Below are 25,997 nucleotides of genomic sequence, written 5' to 3'. Positions count from 1 at the left end.
TCAAGATTTTGGATCCAGGAGAGCAACTCCAGCAAACACCGGTTCTCCTTGCTGCATATTTCTTTTAAGTTTTTATTGTCGTACTATTCTGACGTTTCCACATTATTCTTCGAATATTATGGGCAATTTTCTCCATACGGCCTTATACTCCATCCTAAATACTCCCCCCTACCACAGTGACAGATATGTAGAGGACAGAGATGCAGAAGAGGTAAAAAAAAATGTAAAAGCACAAACAGTAGCTGCCACACTGATGCAACCATGCTTAGCTAGAAATACATTACTGTACCACTTGCTGTATAAATATACTGCATTTTTTTTTTTTTTTAAACTTAGAGATCCAATGCTATAGTTAAATACACCTGAATATTATGCATACCCAATATGCTTAATTGACCAGAGGGAAATGAGAAAAAAAGCAAAATAACGTAAAAAAAAAAACCCAAACAAATGGAGAAATACTGACAGAAGTAGTGGTTAGTTAAATAAATCCTAATGACAAGTAATATTACTGCTGTCGCAAGAAAATCCAGTTTCTGTATTTTCTCTGATCCATACGTGGTGGGAACGTTCGATGACCCTTGTGTCAATAACAACCACTTCATGTCTTCTAAAATACAGGGGTCATTATTTAAGATAAGGCTCAAAGATAAATGGTTTTCATCCGACAGCAACATTATTGAGTATTTTCTTGAGAATTAACCTACTAGTGTACAAACATCTGGACTAAGAATACCTCAAAACACTCGATCTTATTGGTTTATATTTTAAAATTACAATATAAATTGCTTCTTCCTCCCATTTGCACTACACAGCCTAGGTACCTGTTACTTAGCATTAAATTGTAGTCCTCAAGTTCTCTTATGTTGTGCAATATTTCCTCACAAAGTTATTCATTATCCCACATTTCTGATATGTTCTACTCTTCTTAGCAGTTAAGTGTAATAATTATTGAATGGAGGCTGCTTACAGAGCCTGTGATCCATATTTAGAGATTACAACAATAAGCATTTTATTCAAAAATCAATTCAAAACGCTGATAAAATAATTACTGTGTTAAACAGCTGGAGGCATTCCCTCTTGTTTTATTGCAATATCAAACCACTTCATCTACATACCAGCACAGTAAATGCTTTTGCTAAACCAACCTGTCCTCTACAGAAGTTGTGATTTGATCTTTTTTTATTTTTATATACTTTTTTTGGTTTTATTTCTTTTTTTTTTTTTTTTTTTAAATGCCACAGGCCTCACCTAATTATCAAACCCCACCACCACCACAACCCCGCACCATACACGTCCTCCAGCCAAGGACCAATAAACAAGACTCAGTGATTAATCATCATACTGTGGATGTAGACACCTTAGCGTGAACAAAACCAGCTGTATATGATCCAGCTCTCACTGGCTGTAATATTGTCCCCATGAAATGACTTTTAATAAAATAAAAGGTTTTTGTTGAAAAGAATGAAGAGCAATGTTGAAATGCAGTCAGTAAAACCAAATATGTGTAAATCTCTGACTCCGGCAGAATTAACACAGTAAACAACTGAATTTTCTTTTCTCATAATACTGCTAAAAGTCTCAAAGCCACTTACTGGCCCTTTGAAGGTCGCGTAGCTCTTTACCTCCTGTCAAAAGAAGCTAACTGGGTTAAAATGAAGCGACAGAGACGCCGAGTCGTCACAATTTCAAGCTCCAGCAATTAAAACAAAAACATCACTGCTTTTTGATTGCAGTTCATTTTTTGCTCTTGATCACCGACTTTTGACCCCAATTTCTGAGAACTCCAAGCCGCGAATACGACACAGACAAGGTGTATACAGCCTCCTGACTTCCTAATGTAGCACCCGACCCAGAAACCTCATTTGTTCGGCCTTTTCAGAGCTCAGAGCACTGACAAAACGGACTAATGGAGTGAATCCATACATCAGCACATTTGAATGGTGCATTTTAAATTGAATAATCTGGCTTTTCGGTTTGGTTATTAGTCCTGGTCTGGAATGAAGGAGGAGGAGGAGACGATATGATCACAGCGAGAAATCAATGTACAATACATATAGTGCAAAATTAGCAGAATGTGACAGCAGTTTCTTGCAAGTAAGATGTTACCAACTCAAATGTCTTGTACCTTGAAATGAAACAACCGACTGTGAACGTCATCACCTCCTCCTCCTCCTCCCATGGTTGTCTGCTCCCCAGTCTGCTCTCCTGGTGCCAACACAATCCCTTTAAACTCCTTCTCTGCTGGCTGTGTCTGCAATGCACACCTCTAGAAACCCGTGTGTATGCTTGTGTTGGACTGGGAGGTACTGTTCAGTAAGTGCCACTAAGTGATCATGTGTTTTCCAACACACTGCAGGAGTCAGTGTGTGAGTGTGTACGACCACCCATGCTGTTGACACGGTTAGAATTAATATTTAGCATTTTCTCAATGCGTTAACCTACGCTAAGCACAATAAAAAAAGCTTGAGGACCCGAACAACCCCGAAATGTTCTCTAGCTCTAGGTAAAGATTCCGTTTGTGTCGCAAACATACTAGCCTGCATAGTATGCAGCATGAAGAAGGTGGTAATTTCTTATGTATGTGCTAGGTGCTAAGCTAATGTGGACAGGCTGGGACACGCAGCTGGGTGGGCGATGGGCAGCAAGTGCTCTGCTCCTAACAACACAGCAACTCACATGGAGACGAAAGGACGACGGTGACTGACAGACTACAGCCGGACAGACAGCTACATGCTGGAAGACCACCGAGATTTAAATAAAAAATGAAACAAATCCGATAAAATAAAGGATGAAGAGGAAGGAATGACCAAGGTAGAAAATAAGAAGTCTACAGGAAAAGTTAAGCAATCCAGTTGAGTGTGGTAAAAAGTAAGAAAAATTAAATAATCCCCCCCAAAAATCCTAATTATGTTAAAACCCTGTGCTGATATCTAGTCGTTAGAAAATTTGGCAGCATAAGTCAGTAAGTCTTTGTAGTGAATGATGGGAGATGATAACAAGGAGTAAGTGCCCAATATTATCCAGCCAACTGAGCAGCAGCAGGCGGGACCACACACACCAGCACAACACAGAAACAGGAGCAACCGACACCCGTGATTGGTCAAAGAGTCCTTCTGGAGTTCCAATGACAGACACAGCAAAGAAAAATGAGAGAAAAAAAATAAAATAAACATACAAAATAAAGTAATGACTGGTTGGCAAATGAACAGAGAAATAAAATTTAAAAAATAAAAGCAGCTTTTGTAAGAATGTTAAGAGAATGTCGCATAATAACAATAAAAATAAAAGTAAAGTGGCTGTTGCACTTTAGTTTTGTTCTTGCAGACAGGTGCGGAGTTCCCGTGGTTACCAGCGGGAGCCCGTGTAAGATTTGAGCAGTTGCATACGATGGTGGACTCCAGACCTGGAGAGAAAAAAAGAGGAGCAGATGTACACGTTGGCGATTGATTTAAAGAGCGCCTCGGGCCTCTGAGGGGAAAGAAATGTGAGGCAGCAGTTTGTTCAGGTCAGAGAGAGACAACGGAGGAACAAAGAGAGGAATGAAAAGGAGGAGGTGAAAAGGAAGAGGAGAGAAAAATGAAATGGCGAGGAACATTTCAACGAAAACAGCAGCAGGGCAGACACTCACATGATTGGTGGGCTCTACCAGTGAGGTGGTACGTAGCTGTACCCAGGTGTCCCTTGGGGCCTGTAGGTTGGCACAGTAACTGGGTGTCCTCCAATCGGGGGGTGCTGGGGCGTTGTCAGCAGGGTCCCTACAGGAAGTTCACAACATTACTACTAAAGACCGATCAATCACCACAGCCTTTCTGAGCTCAAGCAATAAACTCAAGAACTAATGAATGACTTCAAATCAGAATCACAATGTCTTGTCAGCTGTCAGGAGGCTGCTGCCTAAATCTGGTCATGTCTGAAAACTGAAGGAAATAATCAGTGTCCTCTGCGCTGGGCCGTACCTGCACTCATCGCCATGGTTGTCCCAGCTACCATTCCCATGGCAGCCATGCCGTTGTTGCGAGGAGTAGGTACAGGGACCGGGGCAGGGTAGAGGGCTGTGGAGGGGATGCTATTGGGCTGCACCACAGTGGTGTGATGGATCACATGTGGCTGAGCCGCATACACAGGCTGGGTGTAATACGCTCCCTGTCAGGGTAGAAACAGAATAAGGTTTGTGAATGTTTGTGTGTATAAAGTTTTATTATATAATATAACGTATTTATCACATTAAAAAAAGGTTTGAGTGCTAATGACCATCTTCTACTGCAGGAACAAAAGAAATCAGAACAAAAACAGCTAATACTGATTTAATAATTACTTTGGTGATTGGCATGTTGCATTTCTCACTTTTTCAACTACTTTAACATCTATGGTTTTCTTCTTATATTTAACATTACAAAGAAGTATAGCATTGAATAGAAAAAAAGGATGTCCCTGTTGTGTGAAGATCTCAACCAAACATGTGTTTTAAAAGTCTAATATGCTGCAAATCCAGGGCTTTTGTAGGGACATGTACCTCAACAGTTTTATTCCTGGAACTTCCTCAGACTATTAACCAAAGTAATTCTTTGGTATAAAACATAATTGCTGCAATAAACATAAAACCCATCACTAACATTAAAATAATTTTTCACTCTTGATAAAACTACAGTCAAAATGCTTTTCATTTTGAAACTATTGCATAAACGGTTTGATGTCAGAGTTGTAAAACTGCCTCATCTCACTGTATTAAATATAGTCTTTAAAATTTACATTGACTGATCAGACAACACAAACTTATTTACTGATAGTGCTTCAGTTTAGTGGCAACATGACAAACCTGATCGACTTTTCTTTCAGTAGCAGACTGACAAGTTATTATTTTCAGTGTCCTTACCTGTGCGTATAGGTTCTGCTGAGGGTAGGCACTGCGGATAGGGTACATAGCTGTTGGGTATGGGGTGGGGGTTGGGGTGTAGGGAGGGGGTGCTCCATTTGACTGAGTGGGTGGCACTTTGTATGGGGTGCCTGCTGCAGTATATCCTAGTAAAAAGAGGAGAAAGGAAGAAGAGAGAAATAAATTTGACACTTTAACTGATGAGATGTTTTCTCAAACCTGCAATAAGTGATTTACAGTGCATAAAACCCCCCCCAAAAAAAACTAACATAACATGTATATTGTCACCTTTTGTAATTCAGATACTGTACACTTAAATGTGTTCTCTGCGCTGTAAACTAACCTATGACTGATTCGATAGATTAATGCTGGGTTTAATATCACAATTATCACAAAAATGTATAAATAAAATCAGCATTTATGGGTTGAACATGGCCGATGACGCCACTATGTTTTTCAAACAGTCTTGGAAATTGGAGGGACTAACGCTTTCGTAGGAGACTTCAGCCAAAACTTAGAGGTGAAGTTTCAATTTAAACACCGACCAGGAAAGGAAAAACTGTTTTATTATTTTGTGAAACCGTTTAAACTCTTTAGCTGCTTTAGCTTGCTGTTTGGTGCTGGGCAGGTAAATGCACAAAGTTTGTCAAACTTCTTTCATGAGAACAACTTCCTCAAGTATCATGATGATGGTGAGAGGAACAATAAAATAAAAACACTTTGACAGTAAAAAATAACAATGAGCTTTAAGATACTGAATTACTATTATCTTTAAATACAGCACATGAGAGGATTAGAGAATGAGTAATACTCTGCATGTTATGAAAAACTGCTGCTCTTATATATGGATAGACTGTAGGCACCATGAAGTCTGGGGGCAGAGCAGTGGCAAGTAAATTAGTAAAAATACATTAGTCACACCAATGCAACACCAACATGTGAAAATACCTACATTTAAACAGTTTATCTGAGCTTTCAACTGTATGTTTATTATTTCCATTTGGCACAAAATCCACCAGATGGGGCTCTGGTGCCGCCTTTTGATGGGAGGCTAAAAACAATACAGCCGAGGGTTAGTGAATCTAAAAATGGCTCATTTCTCCAGTAACCAAGGAGCTTCGGAGCAATCTAAAAGGTACAGAGATATATTTTCCAAATATGATTGTTTCTTAGTGCAGCTTTCATTTAACAAATAATGCACCGGGTTGAAAAGTACAGTGTACTGTTGTACAGTGAGGGTATCTGGTTCGGACTCTGTGTTCATGTCTGGGCTCTGCTCTCCAGAGTGCAGTACTTCTGAACGGCCACTAGGAGGAGCCTGAAGGTCAAACATGCTACTAGCTAGCTGCTGCAGCAGAGCTTATGAAAGCTTCCCTCACACAAGGACAAGCGAACAAAGAGATGCTGGAGCTGCTCTGTGTGTGTCTAAATGTGTGTATTTGTGTGTGTGCATACTCTCATACACATTCTTTAACATGCATGCAGGGCATTAGAGGACAATGGTGTGTGACAATTACACAAAAGCCCTGCTGACAGAAAACAGTTTGTCTATTAAATGGTCTTGAAGAAATGATGACATTGATCAAGACACAGTTCTAATCAGACCACATCCAGCTCGTCTGAAAAACGGAAACAATTTAATTTCTCCATGTATTTAATAAGCCCTGCACAAGGCAGAGAAATATGAATTGCAGACAAACAACAGCAGCAGCCTTAGGAATGAAGTTGAGGTGGTCTGTTGGAACAAAGCTGTGCGAGCTTCGACGGAGCATACCTGATATTTTGTTAGACTTCCAAAAAGATAAAAACACAACTGGGGGAGGGGATGAGAGGAGAGAGGAGCTTCAAAAGCAGAAAACTACAAACCCATCCTGCCTCGTTACGACACTTAAAATTCAGGAGGATGGGGAACAATTCAAGGAGGTATTTGCCCTCCTGTTAAGAACATTTCATGTTTGATATATTCATAGAAATTAATACTTTCCAGGTATGCTGTCATTTAACTGCCAATCTTTATGGTTTCCAATACATATTTCAAATCCATTATTTGAACAGAATTTTGAAAAGGACTTTATATTTTTTATTCTTGTTATTTATTATATCATGAAACTTAAAGGACCAAACCACCACCAAGTTCCCGATCTCTATTTCCTTACTTTGGGTTTGTTGTTCTCTCCTCTCTTATACATACTAAAGATTGTTATTGTGCCACAAACAATTACAAGATTGTGCAATTTACAGGATTCTTTTAAATTATTAATCTAGGTTTTAAAAGCTTACATTTTAAAATCTGTCTCAAAAGTTCATATTTCTATATAAAGATGGCCAATGCCAGTAGTTAGCATGAGTTTATATCACTAACAGAATTATAGTCCTCGATAGTTATTTTGCCCCTGAAATGTGCTGTTACCTGAGCCACCCAATGCTGCAGTCTTTTTGGTTCTGTTGTTTTTACTGTATGATTTTTTTCATTCATTTTTCTACATAATAATCAAGTGCTGTAGTGTTACATTTTTGGATTTTGTGATGTGCAAATAAACAGACAAACAACAACTACGGACAACGGTGCCATATCTACTCAACAGAGAGCTTGCAGAATAAAACATTGTTGTAGTTGAATAATTAAAACATCATTAGCCTGTAAAATCATCTGCATACAACATTGTGTCTGTGTGACGCCCTTTACGACAATCCCCTACACTCTGCTGTGTGTGTGGGTTGTTTATCTCTTATTTGCATTACTTGAAAAAAAAAATAAAAAAAATAAAATAAAGAACATCCCACTCATTAACTCTACACAAATTAGACATTTGCTTCCAAGATATTACCTTTTGTAAGATAAACAAAGCCATCAAATGGTGTGTGCCAGAGCTCACCTGGTGGATACCCAGGACTACCTGTTTGATACAGGTTGGGGGTATAGTGGGGAGCCGCGGCAGGATACCCTCCTGGATAACCTGAGTGTCATCACAGGAGAGAACACATTAGAAACCATAGCTTAACAGAGAGGAAACACAAACACAGGACAGATTTGGTTTTGAGCAGGATGTGCACAGATGGCGCTCATTAAAAAACATGTCTGCACCAATGACATAGTTGGTTCAACGCGCCTTACATACACCAACTGGCAGACGGGGCACACCTGCCAATATGGTGAGGGTGGAGATAAATCGAGACACACACACACACACACACACACACACACACACACACACACACACACACACACACACACACACACACACACACACACACACACACACACACACACACACACACACACACACACACACACACACACACACACACACACACACACACACACACACACACACGCTAAGCAAACAACGCTGGTTTTGACGTGAGAAAAGGCTTCCACTGATGATAATAAAAAAAAGTACAAGTTTGTCAGAATGAGATAAATAAGGAGAAAGGGAGGTTAAGAGAAATAATGAACAAGCACTAAGTGCTGCTCACTGCTTGCTTTTACTTGTAGTCAGTTTCCTCAGAATACAAGCCTTTGTTATATCTTTCTTTAGCTGCTTTAGTCAAGATGTGCACAGGTCTAATAAATAAAGTTTCAAAGGTAGTCAGCAGTGGTCAGAAACCAGGATAAGATAAGATGCATGTATATATGCACCATTATGACATTCACTTTGGATTACTCCAGCTAGTAAAAATGGGATTATCAAAACTGGGATATGGTCTTATCCAGGATACTGACATTTTCATGCTTAATACAGAAACAGGCCACTTCCAAAAACCTATAATAACCGTGATACTGATCTGCATGTAAACACAGTTGCTAATTTATTAACAGCGCATTTCTGAGGCTATGACTGAATTTGTTCAAATCTATGTTAAGATTACAACCAATTCTGCTTCAATATTTCCCATCTTCATTACATTATTTCTGGTGATTGGCTCACTGTCTGTAGTTAAGAGATGCTTGGAGTCATTTTCAACGAGTTGACTTCATTCAAGACAGTTCTGCACAGATGGAAATCAATTTTTATGAAGCATCTTATCATTTGAATGCATCTGTCTTGAGAGGCTTCACGTCAATGGACATATGAGATGGACTGCTTACTGACATCATTGACACACTTGCTGCTTCTCAAACTGGGTCAACACATCTGTCTCCTGGTTTACAAGCGAAGGTAAACAAAACAGTCTGCACTGGTAATCTCATTTTACTGCATCTAATCTCCTTTTTTATAAACTCATTGTAATCTAAATACACAATTTGTAATCTAAATATGAATCGGTCCTGCAGTCACCTGTAACCTGCATTTCTAAGTCTTCTCTCCAACACTACGCTCACACAGCGAGCCCAAGTGGCCCGAATCTGATTCCCCCCGGGGTAACCCGGCGAAAACAAACATGGAAGATAGCTATGATGGAGGTAGTCCGTGGAGGGACAGTGGGGTTGTAGATCTTATAAGAACTTGTATTGTAACTGCTCTGTGTTTGAAAGCATATCAAATCTGAAGAACTGTTCATCTTGGCCAGCAGTAGACATGTGTATTGTTAAGAGCCCAAGGAAGTGCAGTTTTCAAATTTTGTGCGATTTGAACGTGCGATACCTTCAATATTAATACACTTTGAGTAAACAGGCAACCAACACTCTTTAGCAGCAGCTGCTGAAACTCATCAACATAAGTGACGTTGTTGATCATGACAACAGCGTGTTCACGTCAACGAGTTGAGGGTTTTGTGTACTGAGTCAAGCTTCAATGAACTTTGAATAAACAGGTGGACAGCTGTTTGTGCAGCAGCTTCATAGTTCTGTTTCTTTATTTGCCGCAGCTCAGTTACTGCAATTCACTTTTAGTTTCAGAAAGAGAGTTGCAAGCAGCATTACCACAGTAACAGGCCATTACAAAAACTAACAGGCCATTACAAACAAATATATTTAGAACAGGTACTCTAAACGTCTCATCTTACTACAGAATTGTTACTACAAAGTGTTTTTAGTTGATTGAGGTGAAGCTCTTATTGTTACTGATTTTGTATCAAACTTCAACTACTGGTTATTTTTATTATGATTTATCTGCACATAACTTTCACCACTTATCAATTGATTTTTTGGTTTTTGGTTTCTGGATCACTGACTTTACCACAGTAGCTACATCGATCCAGTCTGTAACTCATCAACATACTCATTTTTGTGATGGGCAAACTTGTTGACTGCATTTCTTCTATGGCAGCCACTTTGTGCCCACATTTAGTAAACAATACAGGACAATCTGGATATTAGTGGATGAAAAATGTGTATGTGCTGATTAGTCTTACCTGTGAACGCCATGTTCTTTGGGTTTCCATAAGGGGTGCCAGGCTGAACAGGGCTGTAGACTGGATTCATAGCTGAAGCTAATCTGTTCTTACTGAGAGAGAAAAGGAAAGTGTCGCAAAGAGGAGAGAGAAGAAAAATGGAGGGGAGAGAGACGTAAGCCACGTAAATTGGAAAGAAAATTGTTACATCTATCAAGCATACATACACACACACACACACACTCATCACACACACATTAATCCCAAACTCAAGATTCTCAAGGCGACATCCAGCTGAAGGATTTTGCAAGCATGCAACAAAAATCAAGCACCGTAAATCCTCACCCTCAAGTTGGCTCAAAATAAGCTTGCGTTTAAAAACAGACTATTGACAGAATTTTTTAAAAAGCACAAGTACTGACAGAACATCAGAGGAATGCAAAAATCCACTGAAAATGATTGTCTGGTTTCCTGTGTGGTGTTAAATACAACCAGCCAAATGTTGCACACCTGCAAAAAAGAGGCAGGAGGAGCTCTACCATCCTGGTTCCCTCTACAGGATTGAACGAAGGAGTGGCCACTTAAAATTTAAGGTGCTGGAAATGGATGGGAGGAGATGTCTTATTAAAGATTTGTTTAAACTACATCTCCCATCAGGTCTCTTTCCCCACAGGTCGCACGATGGCGATGAATGAACCTCAAAGTGCTATTTCAACTTACCTGTTCATTGAGAATATGGGCATGGGAAATGTGTGTGCATGAGAGTGTGTCTTTGTGTGTGTGTGTGTGTGTGTGTGTGTGTGTGTGTGTGTGTGTGTGTGTGTGTGTGTGTGTGTGTGTGTGTGTGAGTGCGTGCCCCGTACCTCTTGTGCGTGTCTGGTTGATACATGAAACTGAATTTGTCTGTGGGATGCCCGCTCGCCATTCTTGCTGTATGCAAATGAGGAAGGAGTGGAAGTGGATATGCAAATCTGAAATTAAAACAGCGAGAGGTCATGATTACAACGAACACAGGAAAAGGGATAAAAAAAATGTAAATTAAATAAAAACAGCAAAAAAAGCAAGCACCAGTGCAACAGCAAATGGTTAGTGATAGCAGCAGGGGAGACAGTGATTAGGACGGCATGTCTGAGTGAGTGGTTGAGGTAACCGGTGTTTAAAAACCAATAAATAGATTTAATAACGGGTTGTGAGGGAATTTTTTACTGCTAAAAGAATCTACAGTGTATGTGCTGCACTGTGTTCTAGCATGTTAGCATCTTTAAGCTGATAAAACAGAAATCAGGTCGTATTTTACTCACGTGTATATTAAGTCTATATGATGCATGTCAAAGTCAAGTGAAGCATGAGTGTGTGTACTGTGTATACACATTAGCTGTCCAACGACTCCAAATTCGCAGTTTGGTTCAGACCTAAATTTTTTAACCACAATTCAATTCTCAATCTTAAGGTAATTTAATCTTAAAATGATAAAATTATGATCACCAGGCTTGGAATTTCTATTATATTAGGTGCAGGGTCATTTGGCCTTTAGTGTCACAAGAATTTTTACGGTACAAAGCGCACTGCGTGAAATAAAGAGTTCGAACTTACAAATAAATAACTACGTTTCTGAAAAAAGACAAATACAGGAAAAATATTATTCACTTTTAAACTTAGTTCAATTCTACAATCCTTGAAATGATATTCACTTCTTTTACCTCATCAACATTTTTAGAATCCAAAAATATGAAAATATTAAATATATTGGCAGTTAGATAATAGTGAAGTGAAGCTAAAAAATTCAACCGTTTGAACATGAAAAAACATTTTTGACTAGAGGGCGACTTTAAAATGTATATGAGAGTGTTAAATCTAACTCATACATCACCGTTGTATCACTGTTTCAGTCTCGGGTTTAAGAATCGTTACACACCTAGTACATGTATATGTGATGTGCTGTACAAAACATTGAATACAAGCAGCAAATAAAACGTCGAGAGCCAATGAAAAAGCACAACGCACCCAAGTGAGCGTGCAAGTGACGGAGAACAAAATATATGTACAAAAAGAAGCAAAGTCAAGCACCTGGCCATGAATAAGCAGGATCCACTACACAAACACGCACACAGAGTGGAACAGCTGAGGAATACGTAGAGGCATGGTGTGTGTGTGTGTGTGTGTGCGCGCTGTATGTTATGACTTTATTTGTATCCTGTGTTGTACACAGCACATCACCCAATCATCATGTAAAGACAATACAAAAGGAACTGGATTGTACCAGAACATGAGATTCCATCTTAAATCTAAACTGATGCATCCTGGGCTGGTGTTTCATAGACACTTATTATGTACATGATTACAGCGTCACTGTCATTATGTCTGGCATACACTGTACCCTGGCAATGCCAAACAACACAGACTGACACTTCGAATTAGTCAAAGAATCATTTCAGCACTGCGTCCAGGAACATGACGTCAAAACGCCTGGAGTCACTTGACAACTGAATGCCAGCATTAACATGTGGGTGCAGGTGCTTTCTAGTTGTTTTATGCATGAATCCCTTAAAATAAACATTTGCATGCATCAAAACATTAACAAGACGACATCAACACCTAATATAGCTGGAAAGTATAAGGGCAATGTGCAAAATTAAGGACCTTCTAACGGCGAAACACAAACTGACATTTTTCCTGACCTAATTGCATCATATTTGCGTTCTGCGTCCTGTTAGTCGATTTCGCGTTTTTGACAAAGATGTCAACTTGGAAATACGAGATTCCAGAGCTTTTCTTAACATCACCGGTGTTGATGTGTTGTAAACACAAATATTGTGGTTTCCACAGCTGAATTCTTACGTCATGTCCTGCCTCCTGCTGCTCTACCCAGACGCCACCCCTCGTTCTGAACCTGGACAATCTCCCACTGCAGGGTTACCAATACGTTCAGGAAACACTGCACAGTGTTCTTATGTGAAAGGCAATTTCCCCGAAAAAGGCCCAGACACCATTTCAAGTCTCAAAAAGTCTATAGTGACATACGAGGTGCATGCTGGCGAGGGTCTGACCAAAAGAGTTGAGATATGTCAGTGAAAGCAAAACATTTTCAATAAGGGGTCTGACAATGGTCGCTCTCACCAATTCAAAATGGCCAAAAGAGAAACTCCCAACATTCGATTGTACAATCAATGGTGTTGTCTCCATCACTAACAAACAAACAAACAAACAAACAAACAAACAAACAAACACACTGGATGAAGCGGTAGTCCGTGACCAGTCCAGCCAATAACATGAGCATCAACTCTGGTTCACCACTAAAATTCACATCTCATAACAAAATAATGTCCCTGGGGAACTGATTTACCTATTGTTGAACACAGCTCACAGTACAATCCTTATTAATCTACTGCATCTCCTCTGCTTTAATCCCCACCTCCAGCTTCCCGGCCTCCCACCTTTCATTCCTCTCTGCTGCTTTTCTTCAATTAATTTGTCATTAGCTTCCTCCACCTCAGTAAATCAGTGTCTCGACATGCAAACTAAGAGTTTAATTATAACAAGATTAAAGCAAAAGCCAAAGATTACTGCAAATGCCACATAAAAGAACAGTTTAAAAATACAATCCCTGATTTTCCAAAATGTCTGCCATGCTCACAGAGCAAGTTCAATGCAGTTGATCGAAAAATGTATGTGCGAGGACCATAATAAAATAGAAACCCTTTATTGTCGTATCGGCAGAATACAACAAAATCAAAATTGTTGCTCCAGTGATGCGTGGACAACAGCATAAAAGACAATGCACTCAATCCAGTGTACTAAATCAACATAAACACATACTGTATATAATACTAGAGGTGTTGACATGTGACCTGTATCTGGTTACATATCTGGTCCATGGGCCTTTGCTCTTTATAACTGATATTTAAAATTTTGGTTTCTTGATGTTATTCTCCATTTATCTCCATTCAGCCAACATTGTGACCTGATCTAAAAATGACCTGATCTAAAAATCCCCAACTAATTAGTTAGTTGGGGATGGTGGAATGCTCAACTGGAAGACTATCATTCATTTTTGTAAGGGGATACTTGTTAACATCTGCTACTAGTTGCAGCTTTGGGAGTTAGATGACCTTTTATGATGACCTTAAGAATGTGGACAAGCTTTACATTGCATTCTACATGCATGTGATTTCCTAATCCAGATAATGTATCCAGGTTTATGTCACATTTAAATTTTAAGATATCTTACAACTATTTTGTAGCACTTTTAAATTTGGTTTCAATTATCAAAAAAACAAATCGTCAAACCAAAGTTACATGTAAGAGCTGCAATCAGAATATTAGCTTAATCTGGTGTTTGTTCACATGAACTAAGTTATAATGTGCAGAGTGAGGGAACAATGGCTTTTAACAGAGACAGGTGGCTAAGCTAGCCCCGAGGCCTACTGCAAACACACACATACCCAATTACAGCTGTGAATGAATAGAAACAGACTGTTTCTGCCTGAAAAAAACACAGCGTGTGCGTGTGCAGGCCAAGGTGACGAAAAGTGAATGGGTGAGAACAAGAGGGGCACATCAATGTGTCTAATGGAGGTGTGTGTGTGTGTGTGTGTGTGTGTGTGTGTGTGTGTGTGTGTGTGTGTGTGTAACAGGATGACAGAAAAGCATGTGATGAGAAGGAGTGTCAAACCACAGCTCCCTTTGTTTTCAGGGGGAGGTGGCGATGAGGTGCATCAGGCTGTCGAATAAAAACCCCTTTCTAACAATAAGACCTTCTGTTCAAAAGACCACTGTGATTGAAGAAGAGCATTCTCCAGGGGACATTCACAATACAGACAGACAAAGATAGTGACTGCTTGTATATTTATTTGTAGAACAGAGAGTAAAGGAAAAGAGTCTACACATCTCCATGGTGTGAAAGCATTTTTGTTGCTTAAGGCAAAACACAAAACGAGTAACAACAACTCAACATACGGTTGTGTGCCTAGAATGTCAAAATTAAATACGCACTTACAGTCAAGTAGCAACTTCTGCAGACCACTTGAAATAGATTTGGGCTCTGCATTTTATTTATTTATTTATATATATATATATATATATATATATATATATATATATATATATATATATATATATATATATATATATATATATATATATATATATATATATATATATATATATATATATATATATATATATATATATATATATATATATATATATTACCTTTTTCCTGTTAAGAAGCCAAACTGCCATTTTGGGAAAAGCAAATTCACACAATGCGTCAGACAATATCAATTCTGTCTGTGGGCGGGCAGTTACTCTTATATTATATACAGAAAAACTCAATCATGCTCCGTAATGATATAAAACACAACAGGAAAAAAAATTTCGTCTATACAGCCAAGTTTGTTGCACTGCGTAGGAGCTAAAACCAGCATGATCCCCTTTGTTTTAAGCATGGATCGTGGGACGTCAAAACAGGGGTTTAAAGTTCTAAAAAATAATGTGGAGCAAAACCATGTAGTGATTTAAAGATTATCATTCATACAAACACTATGGAGATAAATGTTTTGCTGGGATATGTTTAAAAGGTACTGTTAAATACTAATCAAGGGTTGATACAATATTAAAGAAAAAGCATTCAATCTTCCAATCAGAACTTCCAATCATCATTTACACAAGTGCTGTGTTCGCCAAAGGCCACTGAGGGTTAACTGCCTACAAAGGGTTGGTCTGATTCCAGAGTTGTACCTTTTGGTTCTTTTACAGTCAGCGTCATTTCAATTTATGACTTTCCCCGTGCACAAACACACTTTGTCCCTGTCTCGTGGCCCCTTTCTGTAAAACCTAACATCTGTTTTTCAAATTCTCTCTCCTTGATACAAACACGTCGACTTCAAAGATGGCAGGTCAAGCTGCAGTGTAACATCCCTTCGTCAGTACAAGGACAGCTGGACTCCGGCAGCGAAGATGAAACTGCATGTGATGTGAGGCACTTTCACTTATTTGCCGACAGCAATTACACATCTGCAAAGGTTATGACGCTGATGCTAGATGCTGTGCGCAATTATAAATTGAGGAGGGTAGTGCTTTTGGTAGCAGCCTCACAATACAAAATAACAGTTTCATTCATGGTTCTCCTCACTTGCAAACATGGCTATTTCCCCACGTTTAATGGAGGTTGAAAAATGTTTTTGTCTCTACTTGACCTCTAGTCTAAACAGATGTAGTAAAACTAAATCGTATTAATTGCCTGAAGATATTGTATGATGCTGTATTGGGAAAAACACCTAAAAAAACACCAATTACTTTTGGATTCATTTTCCAATTTCTTGTTTTATCGTTTAACAGTCCAAAACTTAAAGATACTACATTTACTATCTAAATGACAAAATATCTTCCAATTCGCAGGAGCTGCAAACAGAAAAGCATTTTGCTGGATAAAAAGGCTCAAATGTTGATAGTTATTTTTCTGGCTGCCCAAATCCTGGCATCAGATTGTGTTGTAAATTCTCTCCTCGTCTCACACATGAAGACACAGCGACCAGGGATTCATTCATCACCGCTGGCTAACATTATTAAAGAGACCTTACAGCTCCCCGGCTTAACCAGAGTTATTTTTCAGGACTTTGTTAAGCTTAAACTCTATTAGTGGGACTTCATTTGGGCTGAACTCACAAGCTATATAGCCTCAAGGCCATGGTAGAGAAATATACAGGGGCTCGATAACCTGCATGCTAATAGACCTGGGGTTTGTGTGTGTCTGTCTTTTAATGGTTTGTGTGAAAGCAGTAAAGTGACAATCATATTTTGCATTGTTTCAGATCTTGGTCATTTATGTCTACATATGTTATTTGCGTGCAAGTATGTGCATGTTTCAAAAACAATTATGTTGGTTCCACTCTATAAAGGGAGATTCCTACAGCCTATGGGGAGCAGAAGTGGTATTAATGAGGGAGGAGGGGGGGAGGATTGTGAAAGAATAAACCACCGAAACACACACACACACACAAAGAGCTACCATTCCTAGAGAAGATGTACAATGCAACACAACCCCCACACCAACTCTATCCTCCCACATAATACCTCAGCAGGCATCTACTCTTTAAGCAACTAATCAAAACCGGTGGGCGTTATCACACTTCAGCACAGGAGAGAATAGAACTTAACAGCTTTTTTAATCCTCCAGAAGGAAAGCATTTCACTTGGGTCATATGAGACTGAAACAGAGAGCGAGAGCGAGCGAGAGAGCGAGAGAGAGAAACCATTAGACAATAAACGGCTGAGTGTAATGTGGTGTGTCAATAGTGGGGTTGCTGCTATAGACTGTGTTACATGATGTTCATGCCCATCAGCCCCATCATCTATTTAATTTTTTATGGACATAATATCCGTAAGTCAGTGGTAGCGACCAATGTTCTAATAAAAAAAACACTACTTTGTAAAATACTAGTTATTAATCGTCAATTATAAACTGAAAGAGCAGTTATACACAGAGTCACGGAGATTTGACCAACAAGGCAGAGGATTTGGCCTCAAATTGAAAAGTAAAAGCGCATATTTAGCATCATTTCAGTATTAACCTGATGCCAAAATGGAACCTAGTAACATTGATTAGGCAATCTACAAACTTTGAACTAGAGAAGGCGGCAGTCTCTGGATGCACACCTACAATATGGGACATACAGAGGGGCAGGTGAAGGGGCAAAACTGCCTGTCTGACGCAGACAGTAAATACTGAATGGAATTTTTGATGGTCCACCTCTGACGCGGTGGAGTTTCTCCGGGTACTGTTGATGACCGGTCAATGTGTTTGTGTGTGAGAAAGAGAGAGAGTGACAATGGGCCAGAGCACTGCATAGATCTCTTCAATGAGCAACAGTGTAGAACACTAAGTTAGAGTTCTTTTATTTGTTGTTATGAGAAGTGCCAAAAACATTTGGAACATAATGAAACTGCTGGGAGAAATGAGACTATGGCCGGCTGCCATAGTTGAGGTAATTAATGGGGAAACCCGCACACAATTAGGAGGATCTTTTTGTATCTATTTTTTTAATTTAATTCTAAAGCACATTTTACCATCGGCTTACTGTACTGTAAATCATTGACCCAATTAACCAGTCATTTTATTGTCAGGCCAAAAAGGTTTGTTTTCTTTGCACCATTGGTCAGACGAGTTATTAAAAGATTTTCCATTAGGTACTGGGAAAATGTGGCCATTTTTCATTATCTTCTGATATATTAAACACCAGACAATCACCTAACTGGGAAAAGAACTGGCTGCATATTGATAATGAAAGAGGTTAGTTGTGGCACTACTGGGCCACCAACAATAAATCTTTATTAAAGCCTGAGGCTTTCTATGTCACACGAAACATTCATGGCTAACAAAGCAGCAATCAAAGTCAAGAGTTTAACACTCAACACCTCAGCTAATCTGCTTGATCAGGACTGTGTGTGTCGGTGTGTGTGAGAGATTGACAGCAGCCTGGCAGCAAGCAAGCCAACAAGCACTGTCTTCTGATTCAAATTTTTTGCCCCCTTCAAACCAGTGAGAAAAGCACAGCCAAAAAGAGAAGAATGTGAAATATTCCAGTCTGTTATAAATTAGGCAGAAAATCTTGTGCTCATGTAGGATGCCTGCACAGCTGACGTAAAAAAAAAGCTTTTACGTCAGCAATCCTCCAAACAGCGTGACATCTAACAAAACACAGGCCTCCAGTAGCGCCTGCTATTTCAATCAGAGCTGACATCCATAATCAAGTCCAAGACTACATCCATCCTGCTGTAATATTAAAAGGCAGTGTGATGGAATCAGAAATACCCCCCTGCCTTCCACACAATCAGACCTGCCCCGCAGCAACGAGCTTCAAACAGCCCTGGGCTATTTTAGATCTAGGACAGCATCTCCCCCCTTTCTCTGTGCCGACTTCCTCCTCTTCTAGTCTCCTTTCCAAAATCATCTCATCAGTCACACACCTCATGGGTCTGCATCCCAGGATTATGTGACAGTATTGTGCCGGCCCACTGAAAATGGAAATATTTTTCATACCCAGAGTGCCTACCATGAAATGAATACCCTTAAACATTATCCATTTATGGAGATCTCCACCCCTGCTGTGGGCCTGGGGTATTAACACACATTCAGAACGCTGCATTACGACAAATAGTACAGCGGCTTTTCTTAGGCACTGCCACTGAGGTCAGTGTGATAAATAATTTGATGGCAAAATATCCAACCTTTGTAGGTCTATGAGACAATAAGAGGCTATTTGTCAATTTAAGAACAGTGATTATTTTAGTGGCACCTACTACTTACTCTGCACTATTTATGTATTTTGATGTAACTTAGTAGATTTGTGGTTCAAGAAGAGATCTAGAAGGACCCACAGTTAACGGTGTAAAAGGTTAATAGCAGTATCTTCACTGGTTAAAAGGAAAAGAGACGTGGTAAAAATGGTTTTCCTCAACAGACTTGTAAAAAAAGTTAATTAGAGGCTTCTGTCTACGTTTCTTAAAAAGGGGAGCATCAAGTAATACGACTTTTAATGAGTTCTCACTGCAACTAAGGAATTCTAACACTGATAGTAGAACTGAATGACACTGGAAACAATCCTAGAAGTCTACAGCAACACTGATTGCAAGTGTAACCGACACTAATTACACACGACACAGGGAAATTGTTGTACGGATTTGCCAAGAGATATCTATAGATACTATGCTAACATTTACTCAGAAGACCCAGAAAATAATTTAAGGACACTGGTGGAACACTAGTTAAGTCCATCATTGCCAACTAAATAAACTGCTCGGGGCGCTTTCATATTCTACAGCAGTCTCTGTTGATCGAGCTGTTGTGCTTTAGTCGTCTTGTGTGCGTTGATTTATGGGGCTATTAAAATAAGAAGTACATATAAAGTACAACAGTAGCAATAAAAGAAGGAAATGCCTCAATACAGAAAATTACTTGCATTACTTGGATTAAACATACATAGAAAATGTAAATTGAATGAGCCAGTCTGTTTGCTCATTTACAAATGAATGAAACCACTTTGCAGTCAGTTAGTTGTTAATGGTTAAGACCACATGGCGATGATGGGTAGGTACAGGTAGCTGCAGACCTGGAGCCAGGGTAAGGCTGAGTGAGTCGGGGGCAGCTGCACAGTCAGGCTCCACGAAAACGTAATCTTCGGCCCTCTGCTTTGAAGCGGTGAAGTCACAGTTCAAAGAAACCCAGTATGTGGTTAATAGAGTTAGCACATATTAGCTTGGAGGGATAACTTGTTTGCTTACTATATCATTTGAACATTGCTGTCATCCTGATCATCCCAAAAAACTTGCATTACAATAAACCAAAATGTTTGCATTTAATTGCGGGTGTGCGGTAGGATTGTCTTTGTTTCATACTAGCCCGAGTCAGCAGTGTTCAGAAAGCAGTGGTTGTGAAAATTGTAGTCATTAGAAAAATTAATGAACTATGTAAGATTTCAAAAACAGTTCACCCGCATATAGGGGAAATATTGTAGTGCATATTTGGTTACATGTCTGGATCTAAGGTCATCAATGTGCATAAGACTTGTTCTTCTTGTTAAACTTTGACAGGTTAGTTATTAAAAGCTACTTAACAACTAAAAGAAAAAAAAATCTGACTGTCGTGTTTATTTTGTCAATAGTGTAAAATGTTCATCTTTAAAATAACTGAAGCAGTTTGATAGTACAATATTTTCCTCTGAAATAGAGTATATAAAGTAGCATAAAATGTAAAAACTTGAGAACACCGTACCTCAATTTTACGAAAAAATACCGCACTTTAGTACTAAACTGCTGGGTAAGATACCAAATCCTGACCCAACATTTTTGGTAGAGACACCTAGCCAGAGCCAGGAACTAGCAAATACAAAGAACATACCTTTTGTCAAGAACGGCTTGTCCAATTTTAGTGGCTACAGGGAAAAAAGTTATTATAACACTTATTATGTAACTGTAAGTGTGGCGAAATGTGAAACAATAGAGGTGCTGGTGCACATAAATGAAAAGTTGGGCACATCAGTGCAAAAATGTAGTCTTGAACACTGACTGGAAACAAAATCCCAGTCAGACATAAATACTTGAGTGAACGCACATGCACGAGACCAGACAGCTTTATGACCTAGGACTGGGCAGTTAAACCCTTGATAAACAATCAATACCACAAGGAGATATTAACAGTAGACTGGCATTATTGCCGACAGTGGAGGTGCTACTAGTACAGGGCTCTATTAGGTTGTAATTAAGATAACTAGTGATGTTTTTAAAAAAGGACCTCTCCAGTGCTCAAACTAGCTAAAACAGAGCCTGCATAATGATTATCACACTGTTGATGTGGTTCAACAATTTTTTACAGTAAGACAAGCAATGGTGATACATTAACTTTGGCCCTATCCTTTGCAGGTGTCCCATTAATCCATGACACTGACAGTTAGCCAGAATGTTCAGTACCAGGGCACTGAAAAAGCTCAAAGAAATTCAACAATTATGCATTGTTTTCTATCACCAAATGCTGGCCTATTAATTTGGTAAACAAGGTAGTGCATATCACAATACTGGTTACAATTCAATATATTGCAATATTGCAAGACCGATGGTTCACAGCATTTTCCCATCGAAATTTAAGAAAACTTTCAGTATAAAGAACACTGAATTTGTGTTGCTTTTGAACTGCACTGGGTTTTACTGACAATATTAGTAACATGTGTTCAAGCATAGCACAGTACACAAGCCTCTAGCCTCCAAAACGACCATTAAAATAAGTCAACACATCTTTACAGATTCAACATGAACTGAAACTAATCTTCATTAAAGTGGATTTATTGCAGGCCTGTTGGTTTAAACTGCATTAGCTTTAGCTAGGTGTACCTAATAAATTGGGGAGGAGGGCATGTTTTAGCAGTAGTATCTGATCAGATGGCTGACAAACAGGGACAATTGGTATTATCAAGACACAGCAGTGAGGTGGAAAATAGATAAGGATTGACTGATTAAATAAAATACAAGCACATTTTGAATCCAAGTACAGGACACACACACACAAACACACTGTCATAAGTGAACCTTTGGTGGCATTCCATTGCTGTACAGTCATTTCCTGCAGACTCGCCCTTACTCTGACCATAATCGATACTTGCCCAAGCTTTACTCCTAACTCTCAACTGACCCAAGAATCAGCTTTTACCAATTATGGACACAGCTTTTGTTCCGATTTGGAAACGACATTCCCAATTGAATACCGAGATTTCAGAAACCATTTTCCTTTACGTGACATTTAAGGAGTCAGTTTGCTGGGGAAAGTAAGACCGTGTGGCCTGGCAGGTAAACACAGTCAAGACATTTCAGTAATTGTCATTACAAGAAATTAAGTTTACTGTATTGAAGCAAAGTTCTTAACTTACAGTGAACATCCTACACGGAATTCACTAATGCATCACCAACAGATAAAAATGTGCATGTTTTTCATGAAGGATGCAATCCAAAATATACAGCAAGTTTCAAGCAATGTGAGTATATTATTTCTTGGTCTAATGAAAATTAAAAGGGCATTGTCAGGTGCAGCATGACAAACAGTGGATGGATAATCTCTCAAAATAATACATTAGTGTTGATTACACTCCACAAAACAGAGATACAGCTATTAACAGGAGAGGTGAGAAATGTTCCTCTAGTTTTAACTGTGAGAGACAGTGGTGTGAATTTGCCAAATGTCAGCCCAAACCAATGTGGGTTTGCAGGCTATTTTATCAGTGTAGTACATACAATTTCTTCTATATTTCTTGACAGGGTCTTCCCTTTCATTATAAGACTTGGGTGCAGTGCCTAAACAAAATGGATGGAAAAAACTATGCAGAGTTCTCTACCGCTCTGTCTAGAAAGGAAACCTTATTGATTCTAATATAAGACATTTTTCCCTGAAACTTAGGTTTAACAAGTGAGGGTAGCCTTTCTGAAGGCTGGTGTAACATGTTCTTCTGCCACAGAGGAAATAAAAAGCCTTGGAGGGGGTGATGCAAAATCTTTATTTTATATTTTAATAACACAGCATGACGTCATTTTCTGACTTCACAGTGACGAAGTATATAGGTTATAGATCATGTGTATTGTCCTGTAGGATGCAGAGATACCCAGTAAAAGTATTTCCGAACTAAAGTTGTTTTTGGACTTGTTTGGCATTTCTTAATGACATCACTGCATTGTTTTCCATTAATCATCTAGACTGTGGCGGGACTAATCAGACCATGGTGTCAACACAAAAGATCTTTAACTCGTGTTTTGTTCTGTTGCTCCATTGTAGAGCTGTGTGCAGCACTCTTTGCCATGCTGTTGCTCTCGCTTGCTTTCTTGCGCTCTCTCACACAGTTGACCTGTCACTCATGGTCAGACTGACCACCAGTTCCGGCATGAATTCTGTTCACTTCGGTGGCCCCTTAAAACATCCATAAAATGTTTATTCCCATCGTCAGACTAACAGACCGGGGTTTAAGACATGCCCTGCTCTGTAAGATACTAATATGTGTGAATATTGTTTTTTAATTATTGCAAATTAAATATGTTATGAAATGATCAATGTCAGCCATTTGATTGGGCTCTAAATACATTATTATTCTGTGACATTTAGATTAACCAATGAAAATATAATTGATGTATAACTAGAAAAGAGAAATAATTATTGATTGCAGCTACTGTTTAAGCAATGACTAATAATGATTAACAATTCCAGTGGCATTGGCCCTAAAATCTGGTAACTTCATTGTTAATCATAAAAAACATGTTGGTCATCAAGTGGAGAGACTGGTAACTGGAAGAGGTACACCATGGGAGCATGAATCAGGATCTTGCTGTCTGTAAGCATTTGTTAGCTGATCTGCGAGGAGCAACTCATTAAGTGGTTCAAACCACGTGTGAATGAAGTGCTCGAAAGACAACGGCCTGTTAAAGAACCACCAACTCTCGTAACATTAAGTGACTCCAGCTTCTCAGTCCGGTGACAGTTTTATGGTTGCATTGTATAGCCTACCATTCATACACATGAGACTGCGCTCAATACATGCCAAAACCCAATCACCCCTCCTCTTTTACTTTAGCATGGCAGACAGGGTCACCTTAGATTGAAGATTAAATTAAACTCGATTTTATAGTCAGTTCTGCATCATAATTTTTTTTATATTTTCTAGTTATCTGGAAAAATATAGATTTGCTTAAAATGTCCCAAAAATACTGCAGTTTCTTTGTGGATTTCTCAAGGTTGACCATTGTCACTGCTTTTAACACAACTTCATGCCAGATGCCCCTTGATTTGACAGGGGTCTTGAAGATTAACATTGGTTGTTTGTTATTTGATGGGGGTGGAATGTTTCTAATGGATGTGATAATAACCAAATAAACAACCTATAATGTGTTGGTCTGGTGAGGCCTAACAATAGAAATCCCTTCAGATTGAAAATCTATGGGTACTTTGGCATTAAATATACTGTGACGGCTGTGTGAATGGCAAACATTGTATTGTACAGCTCTTTGAGAGGTCATCAAGACCAGAAAAGCACTATTATAAACACAGACTATACATTAGAGATAAAATACCTGAGTGTATGAGATGTGCATTGTTGTACCTTTTAAATTCAATGTGAAAACAAAAGACATTGTCCCTCGTGTTGGGGCAAACGTGGTGTTTATAACATGCGTCAGTTACTGCACAGATGCATTATAAAACTAGTGCATCAGAAATAAACTGCTCCCACTCTAAGATACAGTTGTTTTGTTCGCATCGGAGGCTGTAGCCTGGAGCACAGTCTGCAGGCTTTTGTGTTTTCCCCCACATCAGTGGTTAAATGTAGTTATGTCCATCACAGTGTGGCATCACTGGCGGAGCACTGCATTCCTCAGATAGTCAGCAACGACAAAACAGCCGCGGTCGGACAAAAATGGTCACACTCAAACAAGCTTAAGACACCATTTTGAAAAATCCACCGATTTCTAGATAACTCTGAGATGCCATCTTGCCAATTATCGCTAGATTAGCCGCCGTTAGCATGGCTATACGGCCGTCCCGAGGCAGTCCCGTGCAGGAATCCGTGCGGGACGCATAATACAAACGTTAGCTTAGCTCCCTTGCTAGCCCCTGAAAAAGACAAGCCGCTAGCCCGCCGTAGCATCCCCCGACACACGCTGCTCAAATGGCTAATTAGCGAGCTAGCTGGGGCAAGACTAGCAAAAGACAATGAAAAAAACCCTCCCGGCAGGTGAGGGCAGAGAGCCCCGGTGCGACAGCGGCTACTTTCACCGCCAACGCCACAACTACCACCGTCGACCGGACAACTAGTATCCGTTTGAGTCCGCAATTCGAGCTAGCCCGCTTAGCTTAGCCCGCTAGTTCCCACTGTAGCCACCGCCGCGGAGGACAATTGAAGGGATACGGAGGGGGAAGAAAAGGCAGGGGAAAAAAACACGAACAAGTACCGAGTCGACACATGGACATTCCTGTCCGCCATAACAACAAACTGCGGCTGAGACTCACCGAAGTCACTCGGTCGAAGAACTGAGGAAAATGAAACAAGATTCTCCGGTGGTGCGTACGTGCTCTCTCCCGTGTGTCTGCTCTGCTCGGCTCGGTGTGGACTGGCTGTGCTACGGCAGCGTTTTGTCGGGGGCCAGTTGCGCTGAGGAGAAGGAGACAGCTTTCACCCGGAGAGACGGTCACTGTGTGGGGGATGGGGATGCACTGCCGAGAGGGAGGGAGGGAGGGAGGGATGCAAGGAGAGAGGAGGGGGCCCGACAGACCCACCGATAACATGAAGTGTAGAGGCATTCATAATAATAATAATAATAATAC

At 39.6% G+C, this 25,997-nt stretch overlaps 1 protein-coding gene across 5 annotated transcripts; it reads right to left on the bottom strand.

Annotated features, from left to right (window-relative positions):
- Positions 1 to 330: 330 nt before the first annotated feature.
- Positions 331 to 25,898, bottom strand: fam168a (family with sequence similarity 168 member A). 5 transcript variants are annotated; one of them, XM_034605275.1, is made up of 9 exons: positions 25,683 to 25,898; positions 11,014 to 11,121; positions 10,172 to 10,263; positions 7,753 to 7,833; positions 6,651 to 6,689; positions 4,877 to 5,022; positions 3,960 to 4,146; positions 3,632 to 3,758; positions 331 to 3,406 (listed from the first exon to the last, which is right to left on the bottom strand). In XM_034605275.1, exons 2-8 carry the CDS (start codon positions 11,073 to 11,075, stop codon positions 3,646 to 3,648), a joined length of 720 nt encoding a protein of 239 aa, XP_034461166.1. In that variant the 5' UTR covers positions 11,076 to 11,121; positions 25,683 to 25,898; the 3' UTR covers positions 331 to 3,406; positions 3,632 to 3,645. The 5 variants fall into 5 exon arrangements, with proteins under 5 accessions (XP_034461166.1, XP_034461165.1, XP_034461167.1 ...); XM_034605274.1 differs by lacking the exon at positions 6,651 to 6,689 and having other exon boundaries at positions 7,705 to 7,833; XM_034605276.1 differs by lacking the exon at positions 6,651 to 6,689 and having other exon boundaries at positions 25,683 to 25,897.
- Between the last annotated feature and the right edge of the window lie 99 nt (positions 25,899 to 25,997).

Source organism: Hippoglossus hippoglossus, chromosome 13, assembly GCF_009819705.1.
Source record: "Hippoglossus hippoglossus isolate fHipHip1 chromosome 13, fHipHip1.pri, whole genome shotgun sequence".
Taxonomy (NCBI): Eukaryota; Metazoa; Chordata; class Actinopteri; order Pleuronectiformes; family Pleuronectidae; genus Hippoglossus; species Hippoglossus hippoglossus.
The sequence above is the reverse complement of the archived record's forward strand: the minus strand, read 5'-3'. Positions and strand labels throughout refer to the sequence as shown.

Bases quoted from the DNA above. Each gene is read 5' to 3' on its own strand.
- fam168a (XM_034605274.1), bottom strand. From the start codon at position 11,075: ATGGCGAGCGGGCATCCCACAGACAAATTCAGTTTCATGTATCAACCA. The intron at 4,147-4,876 runs GTAAGGACACTG...CTACCCTGACAG, and splicing joins AGCAGAACCTATACGCACAG to GGAGCGTATTACACCCAGCC. The intron at 3,759-3,959 runs GTACGGCCCAGC...AACTTCCTGTAG, and splicing joins AACCATGGCGATGAGTGCAG to GGACCCTGCTGACAACGCCC.